Source organism: Pogonomyrmex barbatus, unplaced genomic scaffold (genome assembly GCF_055798465.1).
Source record: "Pogonomyrmex barbatus isolate J1 unplaced genomic scaffold, ASM5579846v1 scaffold2, whole genome shotgun sequence".
NCBI lineage: Eukaryota > Metazoa > Arthropoda > Insecta > Hymenoptera > Formicidae > Pogonomyrmex > Pogonomyrmex barbatus.
The window spans coordinates 17,266,896-17,285,369 of NW_028297116.1; the positions used below are offsets into that span (position 1 = coordinate 17,266,896).

Sequence of the window (18,474 nt, forward strand, 5' to 3'; positions counted from 1 at the left end):
CGCGTCACGTAAACAATGCTCAAGGCTACGTACGTCGTTAATGAAATGTGGTCACGATAAAATATTCAACAATATTACGCATAACGTTTAACTGATATATCATTTTTTTATAACTGAACATTGAATGCTATAATCGTGACGTTTTAAATAGCTGTTGAATAATCTGTCATCGTATATCTGCTGCTTCGTTTAAAGGATTCGTTACGATCAAAAATAGATCTGTAGATTTACATGTCTTATGTGTTACAATACGTAATTATTATAATAAATTAACTATCGCTATGTTGTATATATTACAAAGTAGTACGAAAAAATAGTACGAAAAGTACGAAAATTTAAGTCAAATTTAAGTATAAATTACAATACGTCCAATATTAGAGATATATGGATTAGACTTGATCATTATTAAGAAAATATTTATCGTCTATAATTATTGTAAATCTATTATACCGTTTCAATTGTATTAAAATTATACTAAACTTCGATAATTTGTTTGATATTCAAATTTGTAATATGCTAGCAAATTTTTATATTCTTAAGGAAATGTATACATATAGAATATTTCTAATGTTTAGGCTAATGTTTATAGCTGGGTAATAATCAGTTATGTTTTTGCATAATCAATCAAAATTACGCAATAAACTTGATATGGACTGCTACTTATTTATACGTTACAAATGAACCGTCAAACGAAGAAACGAAGAAATCATGTTTAGATATAAATCTACACAAGATTAAAAGTACAAATTATTTCGAAAAGATTTACTTCTTAATCTTTATAATATTTTATAATATATTTATTTAAAGACATTTTAAACTTTCTATCAAATTTTATAAGAATGAGAAAGAATCTTTTATGAAATATACTCTAAATTTATTAAGTACAAAGTTTATTGTAAATTTGTTAATATATTTTTTAGGATCTTTAAAGAAAATATATTGACAAAAATTTGAAGAAAATACGAATAACTAATTTTATAAAAAGAAGTATATCGATAAAAAAATTACAAATAAAATAAAAAATATAATAATAGCAAATTTCACAACGTATATAACGAATACCAAACATATTAACATATAGGAATAATGTTTTCTAGCAAAACATTGAACACGGATTTTTAATTTTTGAAGAGACACTTTTAGAATCTGACAAGAAGAAAAAGACTTTGGTAATTATTGAATAACATTTTAATTATATTAATTATATTAATAACATTTTAAATATCATCATTTTATCCGCGATACCCTTTGTATTTACAAAATTTATTTGTATTTACAGAAAAATTCCTATCAACATTAATATTTGGAAAAACATTTATCTTTAAAAAAAGTTATGACAATATTACACAACGATATTAAAGGAAGAAATAAAGTATTTTGTATTTGAAAAACGAGTTAACGGCACAGGAAAGCTTAATTTTAGCAAAATGCACATTTATATGGCTAGCATTATATAATCCTTAAATGAAGTTTCTATGGAAATTTTAATTTAATACGTCTTGCAGATATATGAATAACAAAATTTGACTACATCTAAGAAAAATTATCCAATCTTAAATCTTGTCCATGATGTTAGAAATCGATCCAAGATTTCTACATACGGAAAAAGAATCAATCTTATTGACTCAATTAACTGAAATATTCAATTGGTCAATTTTCCTTCCGTCCCGAATCAATTTCTAATATCATGGACACAAGATTTTATAAATCGTTGATTAAAGTTTTTTGATATATATATATATATATATATATATATATATATATATATGTACATATCTGTGTGTGTGTGTGTGTGTGTGTGTGTGTGTATTTTAAATACAGTAAAAAAATCTTGTACAATATATATTTTAAGCTATATTATATCTATGAACATTTAATTATACGTATCGATTCTCGATTTTTATACATTAAATATTAAAATTAATTTCTGTATTTCATTTAACTATTTTAAGTTATACGGCATGTTTTCTGATCCAAGTAACATACGATGGGACACGTGTATAAACGGAAGGAAATTCTCTATTAGCGCATCTATGTGACCATGAGACAAGTCCTATGAGTTGTCCATTGACAGTAAGAGGGCCGCCGGAATCTCCCTGAAAAATTTAATTCTCCGATAACTAATAAAATATTTTATAACGATTTGATTGGAAATTATCACTCGCCAGCTGTGTTATTTGTTTTACAATTAACTAGAAATATATTTTTCTGCTAATGCAGAGCCAGTTCATGTTATTCTTGTTTTGTTATTTTAATCATATTTGATGTCGGAATCTCAATTCACTCAGCTCGCAACGTTAAGTTATACAATCTAACTGTCAATTAAATTAAATTACAAAACATAACGACAGAAGCCGAACATATTATAATATACAAACTCATCAATATATTACACCGACAATCAACATAATCGGCGATGTTTGAATGTTAATTGTCGGATGTTTTATGCACGTCAAGTATTACATCAATCAATTAATGAATTGATAAATTAATTAATAAAAATTCTTAATAAGAGATCGTAATCACGATGTATCTTTATATTCAATATGATCGCCGCTAATGATATGAAATTGGGCTTATTTTTTAATCGAAATTTCGAAACACGTAATACAACTCAAAGTACCAGTGTTATATTAAGACGTTGTTTGTGTTTAGAAGTCATGTAGAACGCGAGCGGAGGCTTTGCGTGTAAAAAATGTAATGCGAATACTAATTAACGACTCTACCTAAACAGACAGTAAAATTGCATCGCGTGGCTAGTAATTGAAGCGATATATTGCAACATCTTGTAAATAATTTACCTTGCACGAACCCTTTTCTATAACTGGATCATATGCACAGATTTGCGTGTTGTGAACTTTTTTTGAACTTCGCACCCAGTATTTATGTTTGCAATACTCATGATTGGCTATTGTAATATTTACGACATGTAATCGTGTAGTCCTCCTTCCTTCATACTGTGTGTGTGTGTGCAAAGATAAAATACAAATTTTTACACGTGTGACTTATTAAAATAATTTTCGAAGATTTGATTGACCGAGTCTAAATAGCTGAATTATTAAAAAAATATTACCTCTAATCTGCCAAATCCCGACACGGTTGCTAATGATCCAGGCGTGACAATTTGATCTTGTTTTGGTAAAGCGATGGGCCATACCAGAGGGGATAATAAAAATAGCTTCTCGAGCTGTAAATAAATACTTCATATATACTTTTATTCTGTCTTAATTTTTTTAAAGAGTTTGATTTATTTGCTTATTGATTTTTATTACTTTACATTACCTTAAGTAAAGCGATATCGTTGATCCAAGAGTTGCTGCGGTTATATTGTTCATGTACATAAGCCGATGCGATTAAATATGTGCCGTAAACATATGGTTTTAACAAGTCCGTTGTTCCTACATTGACCGAAATATTCTTGACGTCTTTACTATAAAATATATATCATATATCTTTGGAATATTTCCATTTCCAAAAGGGTGTACTTTGTTTGGCTCTTTGTGCACTTACCCAGTTACACAGTGAGCCGCGGTCAGTACGTAACGTTGATTAAGTATAACTCCACCGCAAAAATGATGCTTCGTTTTGATATTCTGAAGGGAAACCTAAAATAATTTTGTGTATGATTGTGAATAAAACATCGGAAATTTTACATACAATTTTTCAATTAATATACAATTAATATAGCAACACATTCAGTCAATTCATAATTCAATCTAATAATGTGTTTTTAAAACCTAAGTAATTAATGTAAGATTGATAATGATGTATTTGTGACTTACTTGGAACGGGAGTTCACCTGATTCGGCAAATCTTCCTCCAACAATTCTGGGTTTTAATCCCCCTGCATTCATAATATTTATTATTACATTTATAAATTTTGCTTGCACTAAATTAAGTGATTTCAAAATTAATCAATTTGTTTATTAGGTTACTTACCGTAAGCGACAGTAAATAAAGGAATAACTAAGAATAATAATTTTATCATGATTATTAATTTTGTGCAACTGCAGTTGATTATTTCAAATGCGTTTCAAGTCTGGCTTACGATACACTGGTCACGTCAATTTATATTGTCTATAAAATTTAATTAAAACATAAGATTAGATAGGAAGTACTTGACGCTTACTGATATTTAAAATAGCTCTTAATCTGTCGGTATACTATTTTATTACCTGATGATCTATATTGTCATCTATTGTCATCTTTAAGATATTGATAAACTCTCACGTTAAACATATCGCGTAATCAATTATCTTTGTTATGTATAAATCTGACAGTGCATTAAGAAAAGATTAAAATAGTTATTTCAATGATAATAATGATATTGTAGAAAAAGTTTCTATTTACTTGCAAACAAAATATTAATTTCTAGTCCGATCATTTCCGGCACTTTCAAACGCGCGACGTGATGAACTGGCTACAGTTCTTTTAAATCTACGACGGAATGTCGATTCAAAACTGACTAATCCATGAAACGCATTTGCCACATAAAAATTACATAGACGACTCATGGCTATGCCATAGCTGTATTAATACGTTATTAATAACATTAATATTATTACCTATTACACCGTTATTAATAACATTATTAATAATCTAACGGTAATATTAATGTTATTAATAACGGTGTAATAGGTACTCTTGGCTTCTTTGTCTTTGGGATATGGAACTTCTCGGAATATTCAGCTCCTCCGTCACGTCAAGGCCGTACCCGTCGGAGGAGTTATCATTTATAAAATGTTATAAATTTCAAAGGAACTTCTTATTTCATAAGTCGCGCGACACGTGTATATATTTTATTAAAAGATCATTGTTTTCGATACGTATATGAATCGTTAATAAGCATTTACTATTATATTATTATATTATAATACAGCAACGTTTGGTATTATTTAGCAAGGAAAGAATGTGGAGAAACGCGGAGCGACAAGCACTGTTACCTGCCCATACGAATGGTGATAGATGAATGGTAGTACGCAAAGCGCTCGTAAACATGGCGCGTAAACAATGCTCAAGGCTACATCATTAATACAATGTGGCTACGGCAAATATTCCCCAAAATTACGTTACCTGTATTAACTAACGTGACTTCTAACTGATACGAGATGCTACATCGTTTTTTTATAATTGGACGTTGAATACTATAATCGTTACGTTTTAAATAGCTTTTGAATAATCTGTCATCGTATATTGCTGTTGTATATCTGCTGTTTCGTTAAATAGATTTGTTGTTGATCAAAAATAGATTTGTTTCTTTGATATGTGTGTTACAATAAACAACTTGTTATAATAAATTAGTTGTCGTTATACGTATGTATAAGAATATAAAGTATCTATTGGAAGATAAAAATCTCTTAAAATGTCTTACATCCGATTTTGGATATTATATTGTTTGTGATTTTTATCGAATATAAGAATATCATCAAGTACGTGCTTTGCACGCTTATTCCCTACACTTATTCTCTAATATCTTTTATATTTTTTTATTTTAGTTTCTTTATTAATTCATAGATTTATTAGCATTATTTTTAAATAATATTATTATAATATTTTTATTATAATATTATAATAATATTTTTATTATAATATCATAATATAATAATTTATTATATTATGTATTATTTTTAATAATTTTTAATTCAAATAAATTTTTATCAAATTTCGGAATAAATACACTCAAGTTACTTTTAATCATATCGCATTTTCAGTTTATCTCATATAATCAATCTCTGATACATTTCATGTATAGCTAATACTACGGTCACACGAAGTTTCTTTGTCAAAACTCTCACATGTTTGCATCGTCAACGCGGTGCGATGCATTCAACGACGAATTTTTCATTATCAAACGTATAATTATTTATTGAAACTAATTCTATATCATCAAAAATCAAATATAACCAAATATAAGCAAATATAATGACAAAAACAAATATTGTAGAACCTTTATAAATCCTTAATAAATCACACATAATAGAACCTTTTATTTTAATACCATTATATTTGTTAAAAATTAATAATTTTTAAAAAATTATTATTTTTGTATAATGTATATTTAACGTATAATTTTTTAAATAATGTATATAAATATGTATATATTGATAAATGTATATACTAATATTAATGTTTATCAATACTTTATTCTACAACAAAAAAATTACGCGAACATAAGTAGATATGTAATTATTAAGCATACTCTTGAATGGAAGTAGCACCAGACACGCATTGGAATGGGATTTTATCGACAGTGTCAGAAAATGGAAGTAACTATTTAAGTCTAATATGCTAAAATGGAACTCAGGACGCTAGTGTATGGGCGTTTTGACGAAAAAGGCCGAGATAATGTCGCTTTCAGGTTTTTACTGGACATATCAGTAAAACATACATGAGTTATCATCAATCGATGTCTTGATATATGACTTATGATGATAAACTAGAAAACTGCTCGATATTTCTTGAATTTACCTGGAAAATGATAATATCTAGCTGTGTTCGATATCCAGTCCATATATATATATATATATATATATATATATATATATATATATATATATATATTCATTAAACATATTCCAATATTTTTATTTAAACACAATTAAATAAATTTTCTAATATTAACAAACTTATAAAATAAATTTTTCTGTATTGTATTCATTATACAGCAATGTCGTTCGATAAGTTTGTTTTCATATAATACGATAATTTTATTTTTATCTATTGACCACATTTTTTCTTGTAAAAGCTAAGAAACATAAATTTTACAGTAAAAAAGAATCACATGGAATTGTAAATAAACTTATGTTTTGCTCGTATCTTTTCCCACAAATGATTGATTTTTCAGGTATAAGGTTTTTAAGGCTTTTAAAGTTATAAGAAAATTTATTTATACAATAATAATAATGTTAATACAATAATAATAATATTAAATATACATAGAATTGTATACTAAAAAATAATTTCTTAATAACAGTTTTTATTTAAATAACTTATCGAATTGTCGAAAGTATATTGATTTCAGATGTAAACAGGACTTAAGCGAGGATGTGAATATTATGATGTATCATTGTTTCAAAGATTGCTTTTTTTTGTTATTTTCAATGAATAATTATTAATTCTATAATTAAAAATTATTAATTCTAGACAGTGTTTGTATAAGTAAACAATTGACTATACAATTGACTCCAACAATTGACTATACAATTGACTATACAATTGACTCCATATCGAATTATTGTATAATGTATTACATTTCAATTCAAACTTCTAAGATATATAATAATACAATAACTTACAATAACTTACATTAAACTTACAATAACTTGTAAATAACTATATTTGCGATAATATTTGCGATGACTATATTTCTGAATATATTTCGAGAATACATATATTCCAAGAAAAATTATTTTTTAAATTTTTGTCCTAACATGGTTATTTTAATAGAGATATTATTTCGTGTATATACACGATAAATATCTATTATTTGGCTTTTTATTTTCTGTAATTAATAATTTGTAACTTTTTTCCAGCAATGACTTTCCATTGCATTTGCCAAGACGAACATGATGAGTTGAAGTTCAAAGATATTTCAAAGGTTTTTGAATTTATGATTAAACTAATTGTAGTTATGATGATATTTGTTTTCTTCTTCTTTAATAACCTAATCTTCAGAACCAACAGCCAAGCTATAAATTAGTAATGAAATTATTGTCTGTTTTTTTCTTTTGCTTTTCTTTCTTTGGCTCTTTCCGAGTTTTATTTCTTTGAATTTAATTGTTTTTAATTTTCTTTAGCATTTTTTTTGTTGGTATTTCACAAATGCCATAATTTGTTTTTTGATATAATGTACATACTAGAAGCGTCAATTCTGATAATGTTTGTAATTGTTAATAAATTGTTAAACCAACGCTTATCAAATTTTAATTTAAAAGATTATAAAATATATAACAAGTCACAAAAATATTGAAAATGTTATTCTATTTTACAACATAAATCTTATAATACATTTAAACAAATTAAACTTGATTCTTAAAGAGGAGAGATTGAGAAAACATTTAAAATATGTATAATTTTAATTATTGCTGTAAAATATTTCAATTGTATTTATCTATCTTTTAATCACAAGAAATATATTTTGTTGCAATAAAGCATTTGCAAATAAAGTATTTAAGACATGTTGCGTCAAGTTAGTTCCACGAAAATGGAAGAAAGAGAAAAAAACAAAATAATATTCCTTTATTTTCTTGCAATGATATAGTATATGATAAAATTCTCTAGTAATGCTTATCGTGTTCAATAATCCGATAATTTTTAGAATAAATATTAACCGATATTGTTTTTTCACGAGAATCTAATTGTTGATATTGCTTCCAATAATTTGATATTGATTTTCTATAAAAAGTTTTATAATTATATTGTTTATAATTTTATTTTAAACAGAAAGAAATAAAAAATTTTTCAAAGTAGGGGATTTTTTATTCAGCTGCGTTAAATTATTATAAAATGTCCATTCGCTTCACTTTTATATAACAATAAAAATTGTCTACGGTTATTACAGTAATGTTTCAAATGTAGTATGACTTGCATGATTTTTCATTTTATGTTACATGAATTATCGCTATCTTATCGTATGAGTAATGATCAAAATCGATCGTAACACTTTCCCATAATAATTTCACGTAATTAGCTAGTGATAATCATTTCTTTTGCGGATTTTTTGAATCGCTCGTTAATTCACTTTATTTTAATAGCGCCGTTATTGTCTGCAGCTACGTCAATGACTAGTGATTTTATTATGATTATTTGAGATAATGATTTTTTTATTCCGTTTTTTTCCTCTCTTTTTTTTTTCTTGAATGATCGCGTTATATCACCTTGTCTATCTCAATCTATTTGAAGTAATTATTCCGCATTCCATTTGGTACTTATGTATCTCGATATGAATTTTGCAGCAAAATCTGTCCCGTTTAACTTAATAAGTTTATTAATGTACTCTTAGTCATTGATAAAGGAAGAGAGAGCGAAATCAGTTTTTCATCTTTTTAAGTATTTCTTTCTCGAAAGAATTCAAGTGTTCATGAGAATAATGTCGATGACAAACGATTGCAGGAAACAATTAATCGACAAGTATGACAGCGTAATATACGAGTAAACAAAAGCATTCTCTCGTCATTCGACGCCTTTCATGAATAAGCCGTTATCTCTAAATCGTACTGCGAACACAAATGAGTCCTCTCGTTATGTGTGACACTTACTTCAAGCAAAAACAAAACACAAATTCGCACATTAGTCGACACATATTTCGTCCACTGCAGTTTGATGAAATGGCTGTCACTTGGAATGCAAAATAATATCTTCATCTGTTTCAATTTGCTTCCCATTATTGCAGCGACGATTTCATTTCCGTAAAAGAGTAATATTATAAATATATTTTATAATATTTATAATTTATATTTTTTTTAATAATAAATTACTCATCAGATTAGTATTTATCCGAAATGGCGTAGTTCATGATTCTATGTAAATTTCATCGTTCAATGCAGTCTCATCAAAAGATAAATATGTTATTATCTGTCTAGATATTACGGATTAGATATCCAAACGCGCACGATAATAATAAATAATCAATATTATTCGCATATAAAAATATGTGAATATTTTAACAAACTGCGTACTAATATTGTTTATCAAAAAATCTTGATCGCTGATCGAAGCGAGCAACCAAATGAAAAAGTAGCTGAAAAGCCAATTCGACAAGTAGAATTTTATGTGTTCTGTATAATCGTCGTGATATTGATTAGGTTACATAACTTCTAGATACCGTTACTTATCGAAAATTCACGATACAGTTCGATAAGATCGTGCAAATCAAGTTCGCTGTAACTAACTCGTTTAGAGAAAGGTCATATTGAACCACATTAATAAGAGAGAAAATAGAATAATAGTAATAAATAGAATCGATTGAAGAAAGTACACTGAAATAAGTCGAAATATTCAGAAGCAAATGTTAGTTATGACATTTTCTTTGACATTTATTAATTATAAAACATTTGACTATAATGATGAAATATATATTTCCAAAAATACATATATTTAATTCTTTTTACTAATTGTAAGATTTATTTGTTTTATGTGATTAAAATTTTATTTCCTCATATTTAAATAAACTTTTTATTTCCTATAAATAAATTTTTAAGTATTCTTTCTCAGTGTATGTGCACACAAGTACATTAATCATACACACACACACACACACACACACACACACACACACACACACACACACACACACACACACACACACACACACACACACACCCATATATATATATATATATATATATATATATATACATATTATTTATTATTATTTTAATACGTAGACTCTCTATTCTTTGTGCCATCTTTTTATGATAATCTTCATGATGATTTGATAGTATAATTTCTCTTCTCGCAGCATCGTCACACAGTCACTTCTTATTTAGTTTACAGCCAATCCTCATCAATCTCAACCTATCACGCTCGACAGCTTATCGCGCGGACAGCGTTTCCGTGTTTCGATCGCAATCAGAGTCGATGCGGACTTCGTGCGAATTTTCGGACAACCAGCGTGACACTCAACGAGTGCCGCTCCTTCTCGTAGAAATGGTGTCATTGTCGACGAATGCGCCGAAGAGGGGGCGGAGAGTTAAGGGGGTTAAGGGACTATCAAACGGGTTGGTTCTCGACGCACGATTTCTCCGAGGGACTTCCCGGTTACCGTTCGGTTTTTCGTTTAAAAGCGGACGCAGCAACATGATGGCTATTCAGTTTTACTTTTGACACGCGCTGTAACGATGTCAATCACCATGTGGTCATCCTCCTATCTCATTCAATTATTGTGCACCTTTGTACTCTTCCTCGATCTCTTCGAGCATGCGGTGCTCGCCATTCCCATTGACAACGCGAATTTCATCAAAGCAACCGGTAAGCCATTCGGTAATCATAAATTTCACATAAAAAATCATGTCGTGAAAAATGATCTCAGAATTAATTTTTTCTCATAAAAAAAAATTGCGTAACATTATTTACAATATTGCAAAAAATAACAATATTGCGCGGTTGATGTTTCAAGAAGACTTATGATATGCATGACAAGTTTAAAAAACAATTCTTTCATATTACTTTATCTCTATCATATTACTTTCAATAAATAAATATCGATTTTTTTTAATTATTATTTTTTATTTTTACAATTTTTTTATTATATCAAGTTTTTCTTTCTTGATTATAATCCGAATCGAAATCTTTCGAAACGAAAAAATGTCACACTTATTTCGTAGTCTGGTAAACTTGTTGCATTTATATTTTTGATGTATATTTTTTATGCAAATAGTATATATAATAGATATCAAACATATAAACTCTCTTCAAATTAATATTTACATAATTCTTACTCGATGAGTTCAAAGAGGATTTGTAATCTTTTGTATTCTCATTGGCATATACTTGACTAGCTTGAGTCATCTGCATGTAAATTAAAGTGTTTAATCGTTACAACGAAGTTCACGTTTAGATATGATAAGTATAATAAATGCGCGACTCACAACTACGCAACTTTTGCTAAATATTTGTGATACTGTGAAGTTATTGACGTGCGCGTTTTCTGATATTTAATACGAGATTATTATGGATCAGTGGCTTAAAAATAGTATATTAATGAAATACGATATCGGCTTTACAATTTATACGACTTTAAAAAAATTATGCACGGATATTAGTAATTAGCTAAAATTAAACTCGTACAATATTCTATGAAAGGGAATCGCGTGTGCGTGAGAACCAATTTCTTTTTGAAATCTACTGCATTATAAAATTAAATATTACGTAAATTTGCCCCGTTAAGTATATCATATTGATAAATTGATCTGTGCGATTGAACGAAAGAAAGTAAGACTGTTCGAAGTAAAACGTGTGATATAATAGTAACAACAAACAATATCCTCCTCGTGACAAATGTGCTTCGATAATTGGTCAACCAGTATTTTTCCTATCAGAATTTTCCTTCTGTGTAGGAAAATTTTAATACTAAAAATTCTGCTTGAGCCGAAATTATTTCACGACTTGGGTATCCGACCGAGCAATTTACTATCGTATCTCAAGGACAAAATAATTTCGGCGCGATAAAAACATATTTGCAATTACGTAACTAATTGTTAAAAATTGCGCTCGCCAACTCCAGTTAGCTGATTCCAATTTATATGCAAGTGTATATTAAGTGTATATCGTCAAGTTTTACATTCTGTGCGACTATACAGGAAAATCATAATCCTTTATTTTCATTATCACAATTTTATAAGGTATTCAGTTAGCAATTAGTTTACTAATTTATACATTAATCTTCTTGTAGTTTGATATCGGTCTTTTAAGAATATTTAGCCTTTGAAGAAGTAACTTAATTCAAAAGTAATTTGTGCGGAATAATATCGATGGATTTCTGGTTTTTAAGAGTGTCCGAGGATTGTCAGTCGAAAAGAATGGAAAGCCAGGGAGCGTCTCAATTTCGAGATCAAGCCGGAGTTACCAGTGCCATACGTGGTGATCCATCATGGCGGTATACGTAATTATTGTCGAGATCAGGAGACATGCTCCGCAATCGTCAGGTCGTACCAGAATTTTCACATGGACGATCGGGGCTGGTGGGACATCGGCTATAGTTTTCTTATTGGCGAAGACGGTAATGTTTATGAGGGTCGTGGCTGGGATTTCACAGGCGCTCACGCACCTGGATATAACAACCAAAGCATTGGGATATGCGTCATAGGACACTTCAGCGGTAATTAAGATATTAAACATGATTAATATATCATCGAAGACATAGGCTAAACAAGATTTCGAGAAAAAAATTGATAATTTTTAGAAAATCGTAAAGGAGTAAAAAAGTCCAATTTTTAAATAAATAAAAAATATTAAATTACATAAATTAAGGATAAATTGTTATTTGGGTGTGCTAAAAAATGCTTGGTTTTATTAGAAAAATTCATCTTTTGTGTAGAGCGAAGTATTTTCTTTAAAGTGTCATGTCGCAAAAGAAAGATTTTACCTTTACGTCAGAAAATTCATTGTGACGCATGTAAATGTATGATTTCACAGACTTTCTTCCCAATGAGGCCGCCCTGAAGTCGCTGAACGAATTGATAGCTTGCGGGGTTTCACTCGGCAAGATAAGAGACAAGTACAATGTGATTGGTCATCGACAGGCACGGAATACGGAGTGCCCCGGCGAGAGTTTTTACAAGTATGTAAAAACTCTTCTCGGTTGGACTGCAAATCCGATACCAGAGATTCGTTCGACTACCACCACGAGAAAACCGATGATGCAGGGTGATAACAGGAGTGAGGAAGATAGCAAATCAAGCGCCACTCTATGATGACTTTTAGGTCATTATTAAGTGGGCCAAAATGAATCTTAAACGTAGATCGCAGATTTAACATAAGACTCGTGATAAGACATAAGAATTGTGAGTAATGTAAAACTACTTTATTTTTATTGCAAATAATATTTATAGTATCTTATGTCGATTCTATACAAATATCTTCCTTACTTTTTATTTATAAAGAGAATCAAATGAAGTCACTTAATGTTTAATTTATGTTTTGAAAATTTAGATATGGATTTAGAAAAATTAAATATTATTTAGTATTTTTTAATAATCTTCTCAGTATACTAGATATACTAGAACTCGACCGTTGCTACCTCTGCTATTATCATTACGTTCTCGTTGGCGTAAATAGTTATTTAAATGAAAGAAAAATGACTTTCTCTGTTTCACGAAGGTAATTCCCCTGATGTACAAAGTGACACTTTGCACTAATTTATATCTAACAGTTAAGACAGATGTTCAGACAATGTCGTTAATTAAAACGCAAAGATATATACCGTTTTTTTTTTTTTAAATAAGTCGTGAAAAATCATAAGCCAGTCTACATAAAATATTAGTGACATAAGTATCTTTCATGCAAGTTCGATAAATGAAATCAATGTCACGCTTGCTTCGCGTGCAAGTCGTACTTTTACGTGGCTATGTTCGTTACAACAATATATGCTTTAAGGTCACGGTCTTCGAGTTTAATTAACGACATTGGTGAAGTATCACGCGGTGTCGCATATGATTGTCTCTGATTTTTGTAATTTTGTATAGATTGCTCAGATCTTAAAATTACTCACATTTTTTTAGGTATAGTATCTATAATATGTGTCAATTAGGATCAAATTTCATAGAAATTAACATTAGCAAGTATTAACAATAGAACTGTATAATCTTACGATCGAAACTATTTTTCGAAAATTGCAAAAATTATATACGTATATCTAAAAAAATCTGATCTTCTCATCATATTCTTCAATTCGACGACGAATTCATCAGCGTAGAAAACGATGAACTATTTAAATGCCTCCGGATAAATCTGAAAAAAGGCATATAAAATTGTTAATTAATCATGAAGATTAATGGATTATCTCGGGGATACCCGTAAAAAGTACCGTTCTGCCGGATATGCAAAATTGATTGATAAGACAATCGATATCACACGTAATGTAACATAATCGCAACTTTATTACCATATATTATTTTTCGAATAAAGTTCAGAGAGATCAGGGGAGATAAGAATCCGAGCATTCTGTTATGCGTTCCGCTGTTTGCACTAATCTAAGCTTCGATCAAAACGCGAACAAATCGAAACGATGGCATCTGTTTATCAATATTGATTTGGCATGTATCACATGATTGATAGATCAGCTGATGTGCGATTAGCTTGTTAATATTCCTTTGTTCCTACTAAGTAATACAGAAGATTAAATTACGATCATTCGTATATATTTCAAATACCTATGTGATCGCGTTGTTTTGTATATAACAGTATTTGTAAATAATAAAATAAATATATATATTACAAAATCCCTCCTATCTGTAAGTGTCAGTTTAAATAATTATACATATAATTATACCAAATAATTAAATATTGTCTATCGTTGACCTAAAAAAATAACGTCGTTGCTATTAAAAAAAATAATGCTAATAATAAAATTTAATGTTACATAAATATTGTCGTCATTCCATATTTCAGTAACATGATGACATGCGAATACTGTTACTAACGCTAAAGTTCCCGTTAGCTTATTCTTCATTTTCTTATCCGTAAATCATCAGATTAACTAGAAACTCAGGGAAGTCCAGTTGAAAGAATATCTCAAATGTGCATGTGTATGCACACGTACACGTCTATCGTAGGCCATACGGTCAAAGATCGTGAGCCTCGAGAGCATATCTTTAATGTGTGTGCTTATATATATATTGTGTGCCAAGTCGTACGTAGCATCAGTATTGTTTTGCAAGTCAAAATGTACATCACCAAGAGGACGACGTTAATCTTCGCGACGGTCTACGTGACGCTCATCGTTCAGGAGACTGTTGCCAGTAATTCATTAAACATATTATTCTCGTCGTGAGTCAAACCACGAACTTTGCCTCTGTGATCATCAAAATTTTTAAAGAATTATTTCTCGCAATTGCATATAGAAAGATGTTTTTTTTTTCTAAAGAATATCTTGCGTAAGCATAGAAAAATTCTAATTGTTAATTTCAAAAACGATTAATGTAACTTTGTATCCTAAGTAGTAAATTCCAAGTAATTGAAGTACAAAGTTACCGTAAAATTATACATTAAATAAACTTTCTATCTTAATGGCGTTCTTAGCATTTTCTTGATCGATTCTTGATCGAATCGAAAACATCATTACCCAACTCATGTCTGAGCAATATCAAGCGTATCATGTCAAGCGTATAAAGTATTCTGTTCACGTAAAATATAAAGAAAACACATATGTTAGCAACATATGAGCTCATAAATCTTTGCTTTCTTTTAGAAAAAAAATAATTATATAAAATGTTCAAAGATCTATTAAAACCACAACTTTTATAAATGCAAATACAATAAAGTGGATTAAATTTAAAAAAAATTTATTTTTAATCTATTAGTTTAATCGATATATATTCTCTTGAGTATATCTATATGATATATTTCTAATTTTAATTTTTTCAGCTAGCCCAAATATCATTTCTAGATCGGAATGGGGCGCCAGAGCACCGAAATCTCGGGCTCCTAATCTTAAATTAAAACCAGCACCATATGTACTTATTCATCATTCGACTGGCTCCGGTTGTGAGACTCAAGCATTATGTCAGTTAAAAGTGAGACAATTCCAGGTAATCTATATTAAAAAAAATAAAAGTTTTTTTCTATATAGTAGACGGTAATTTTTTAACTTTTAAATCTTCATATGCAAACCATCGTGTATAATTCAATTAAGCAATATTTAAGGTCAAGCTAAATGTAATCATAGAATCATAGATCTGTTTTTGTATATATTTTTGATGTCTTGATAAGTAATAAATTTGATAACATCTATATAAAACCATAATTATTAAATTTTATTTCAAGAATGAGCATATGAACACGAAAGGATGGTCTGACATTGGCTACAATTTCCTAGTTGGAGAAGACGGAAATGTTTACGAAGGTCGCGGATGGGGCAAGCAAGGCGCTCATTCTATACCTTTCAATAAAAAGAGTATTGGAATTTGCATCATCGGGGATTACAGAAGTAAATAATATCAGAGATAACACAGATTTATTATTATTATCGCTTATATATGTAATATGTATTTTTCTAAAATATTTTTTCTCTAGAGCGAACACCAAACGCAATGGCGGTACAAGCTGTGGCTAACTTGATCGCTCAAGGAGTGCAAAATGGCGAAATAAAGAGTGATTACAAGCTTCTTGGACATCGGCAAACCTGGCCAACCATATGTCCCGGAGATAGTCTTTATACAATGATAAAATCATGGCCACATTGGTCAGAAAGAGAATAAATTAAGCGCACATACCATATATATATATATATATATATATATATATATATATATATATATACACATATACACATGATGTTTTATTTAGTCATTGTTACTACGTAACAAAAATATCTTTTATCAGAACTATTTGTCAGAACTAAATCGTTCATTTTCAGAACGATTGTGAATTATGATTTTATAATCAATTAATAATTATATAAATATTTATGAGAATTGTGTTTCGCAGCGTATTTGTAAGTGTAGAAATTTTCATTATTGTTATTTTCACACTAACATTATTTTCATATTAATATGTTGTTATGCTGAACTAATTAATTAATATTTAAAAAATAAAACAAACATTATTGATAAACACTATCAATAAACAAAATATGATTTAATTCAATTCTACATACGTCAGTGCTTCTTATTATTATAAAAGATTAATTTAATTTTTATTTAATATTTAAGATTAATTAAGAGACAAAATACATATTTGTTATTATGTGATTATTATATATAGATAGTAACAAGGTTGTTGAGATAAGTATCATAGGTATCCTCCTCAGTTCTGACGCAAATTTCTAATTTTGAGAAATCAAGTGCGATATCATTGTTTTCGCAATCAACTTGGTCTCTTATCTGAAATAAAATAAATTATTTTAATTTTTTCTAGTTTTAACATAATACCATAAATAAAAATATTCGCAGAGCCTTATAATATTTTTAAAATTATAGGGCAGTATTAATATTTAGTTTTTATATTTAAAATCATCTTAGGATTTCAACCAAGATGACCAAGATGACCAAGATGATATAAGCTTGCTTAAAACGATTTTAGATGTAAAAACAAACTATGAACCAATCATAAGCAAATATAATATGATTACGCACCTGTAGATGAATTTGTTTACCGAATTGCTCGTTCAATCTCTCTATGCACACTTTCGTTCCATACGGAATGCCAGATCTCAAATTACCGGCGACGGTGACGTAAGGAACGCGACCATCAAGGTAATCCTAAAACAAATCTGGATATAGCGGAGAGAGAATGGCCGGCAAAACATTTTTGCATCGGATGCCGCATTGCGTCTGTCATGGTCATCACGAACCTGGAGAGTATTCAATATTTTTCCTCGATCGTCTAGATGATTGCGTTTATCGTCCGTCCCGAATACGGGATAATAAGCGGAAAGAGACACGTTATGAAAAGCATGTCCAACGCATTTCAAATCCGTCCTATTCAAGTTGCTGTCTGAAGTTAATTAATAATCATCAAGCGGAGTTAAGTAATTGAAAAAACAAAAGTAGACTAACTGCAATATGCTAAATCGTGAAAAATCAAATTACTTACCAGCAGCAAGGATCACGGAGAACAGAAAAGATGCGAGAAATGATATAAACATTTTAAATTTCTTAATTAAATAACTGCGACTCGTGACGATCCCGCGGCAATGATCGTTCTGATTGCCGAATGACTAAATCATCCTTTTAAAGCTGACCCACCTTTACACAATGACGATCGGAATTTGCTAACGCTTGACAATTTACTCAATCACATGTAAATACACTCTAA

At 29.2% G+C, this 18,474-nt stretch overlaps 4 protein-coding genes across 4 annotated transcripts; 2 read left to right on the plus strand and 2 right to left on the minus strand.

Annotated features, from left to right (window-relative positions):
• Positions 1–1,802: 1,802 nt before the first annotated feature.
• On the minus strand, positions 1,803–4,345 carry LOC105423476 (chymotrypsin-2-like). Its single transcript, XM_089076602.1, has 8 exons — positions 4,176–4,345; positions 3,940–4,077; positions 3,783–3,844; positions 3,511–3,605; positions 3,283–3,430; positions 3,074–3,187; positions 2,802–2,957; positions 1,803–2,096 (listed from the first exon to the last, which is right to left on the minus strand). The coding sequence occupies exons 2-8, from the start codon at positions 3,986–3,988 to the stop codon at positions 1,953–1,955; spliced, it is 768 nt and encodes a 255-aa protein (XP_088932728.1). The 5' UTR covers positions 3,989–4,077; positions 4,176–4,345; the 3' UTR covers positions 1,803–1,952.
• A 6,257-nt stretch (positions 4,346–10,602) lies between these two features.
• LOC105423474 (peptidoglycan-recognition protein SC2) lies at positions 10,603–15,084 on the plus strand. Its single transcript, XM_011633222.3, has 3 exons — positions 10,603–10,968; positions 12,491–12,817; positions 13,135–15,084. Exons 1-3 carry the CDS (start codon positions 10,839–10,841, stop codon positions 13,410–13,412), a joined length of 735 nt encoding a protein of 244 aa, XP_011631524.2. The 5' UTR covers positions 10,603–10,838; the 3' UTR covers positions 13,413–15,084.
• Positions 15,085–15,253: 169 nt separating this feature from the next.
• Pgrp-s2 (peptidoglycan recognition protein S2) lies at positions 15,254–17,299 on the plus strand. Its single transcript, XM_011633221.3, has 4 exons — positions 15,254–15,458; positions 16,084–16,247; positions 16,483–16,645; positions 16,732–17,299. Exons 1-4 carry the CDS (start codon positions 15,383–15,385, stop codon positions 16,914–16,916), a joined length of 588 nt encoding a protein of 195 aa, XP_011631523.1. The 5' UTR covers positions 15,254–15,382; the 3' UTR covers positions 16,917–17,299.
• LOC105423472 (uncharacterized) lies at positions 17,261–18,413 on the minus strand. Its single transcript, XM_011633220.3, has 4 exons — positions 18,253–18,413; positions 18,011–18,153; positions 17,793–17,918; positions 17,261–17,540 (listed from the first exon to the last, which is right to left on the minus strand). Exons 1-4 carry the CDS (start codon positions 18,302–18,304, stop codon positions 17,412–17,414), a joined length of 450 nt encoding a protein of 149 aa, XP_011631522.2. The 5' UTR covers positions 18,305–18,413; the 3' UTR covers positions 17,261–17,411.
• Positions 18,414–18,474: the final 61 nt, after the last annotated feature.

Bases quoted from the DNA above. Each gene is read 5' to 3' on its own strand.
- LOC105423476 (XM_089076602.1), bottom strand. From the start codon at position 3,988: ATGATAAAATTATTATTCTTAGTTATTCCTTTATTTACTGTCGCTTAC. The intron at 3,188-3,282 runs GTAATGTAAAGT...ATTTATTTACAG, and splicing joins ACGATATCGCTTTACTTAAG to CTCGAGAAGCTATTTTTATT. The intron at 2,958-3,073 runs GTAATATTTTTT...ACACACACACAG, and splicing joins CGGGATTTGGCAGATTAGAG to TATGAAGGAAGGAGGACTAC.
- LOC105423474 (XM_011633222.3), top strand. From the start codon at position 10,839: ATGTCAATCACCATGTGGTCATCCTCCTATCTCATTCAATTATTGTGC. The intron at 10,969-12,490 runs GTAAGCCATTCG...CTGGTTTTTAAG, and splicing joins GAATTTCATCAAAGCAACCG to AGTGTCCGAGGATTGTCAGT. The intron at 12,818-13,134 runs GTAATTAAGATA...ATGATTTCACAG, and splicing joins CGTCATAGGACACTTCAGCG to ACTTTCTTCCCAATGAGGCC.
- Pgrp-s2 (XM_011633221.3), top strand. From the start codon at position 15,383: ATGTACATCACCAAGAGGACGACGTTAATCTTCGCGACGGTCTACGTG. The intron at 16,248-16,482 runs GTAATCTATATT...TTTTATTTCAAG, and splicing joins TAAAAGTGAGACAATTCCAG to AATGAGCATATGAACACGAA. The intron at 16,646-16,731 runs GTAAATAATATC...TTTTTTCTCTAG, and splicing joins CATCATCGGGGATTACAGAA to AGCGAACACCAAACGCAATG.
- LOC105423472 (XM_011633220.3), bottom strand. From the start codon at position 18,304: ATGTTTATATCATTTCTCGCATCTTTTCTGTTCTCCGTGATCCTTGCT. The intron at 17,919-18,010 runs GTTCGTGATGAC...GATTTGTTTTAG, and splicing joins AAATATTGAATACTCTCCAG to GATTACCTTGATGGTCGCGT. The intron at 17,541-17,792 runs GTGCGTAATCAT...ATTTTATTTCAG, and splicing joins GTAAACAAATTCATCTACAG to ATAAGAGACCAAGTTGATTG.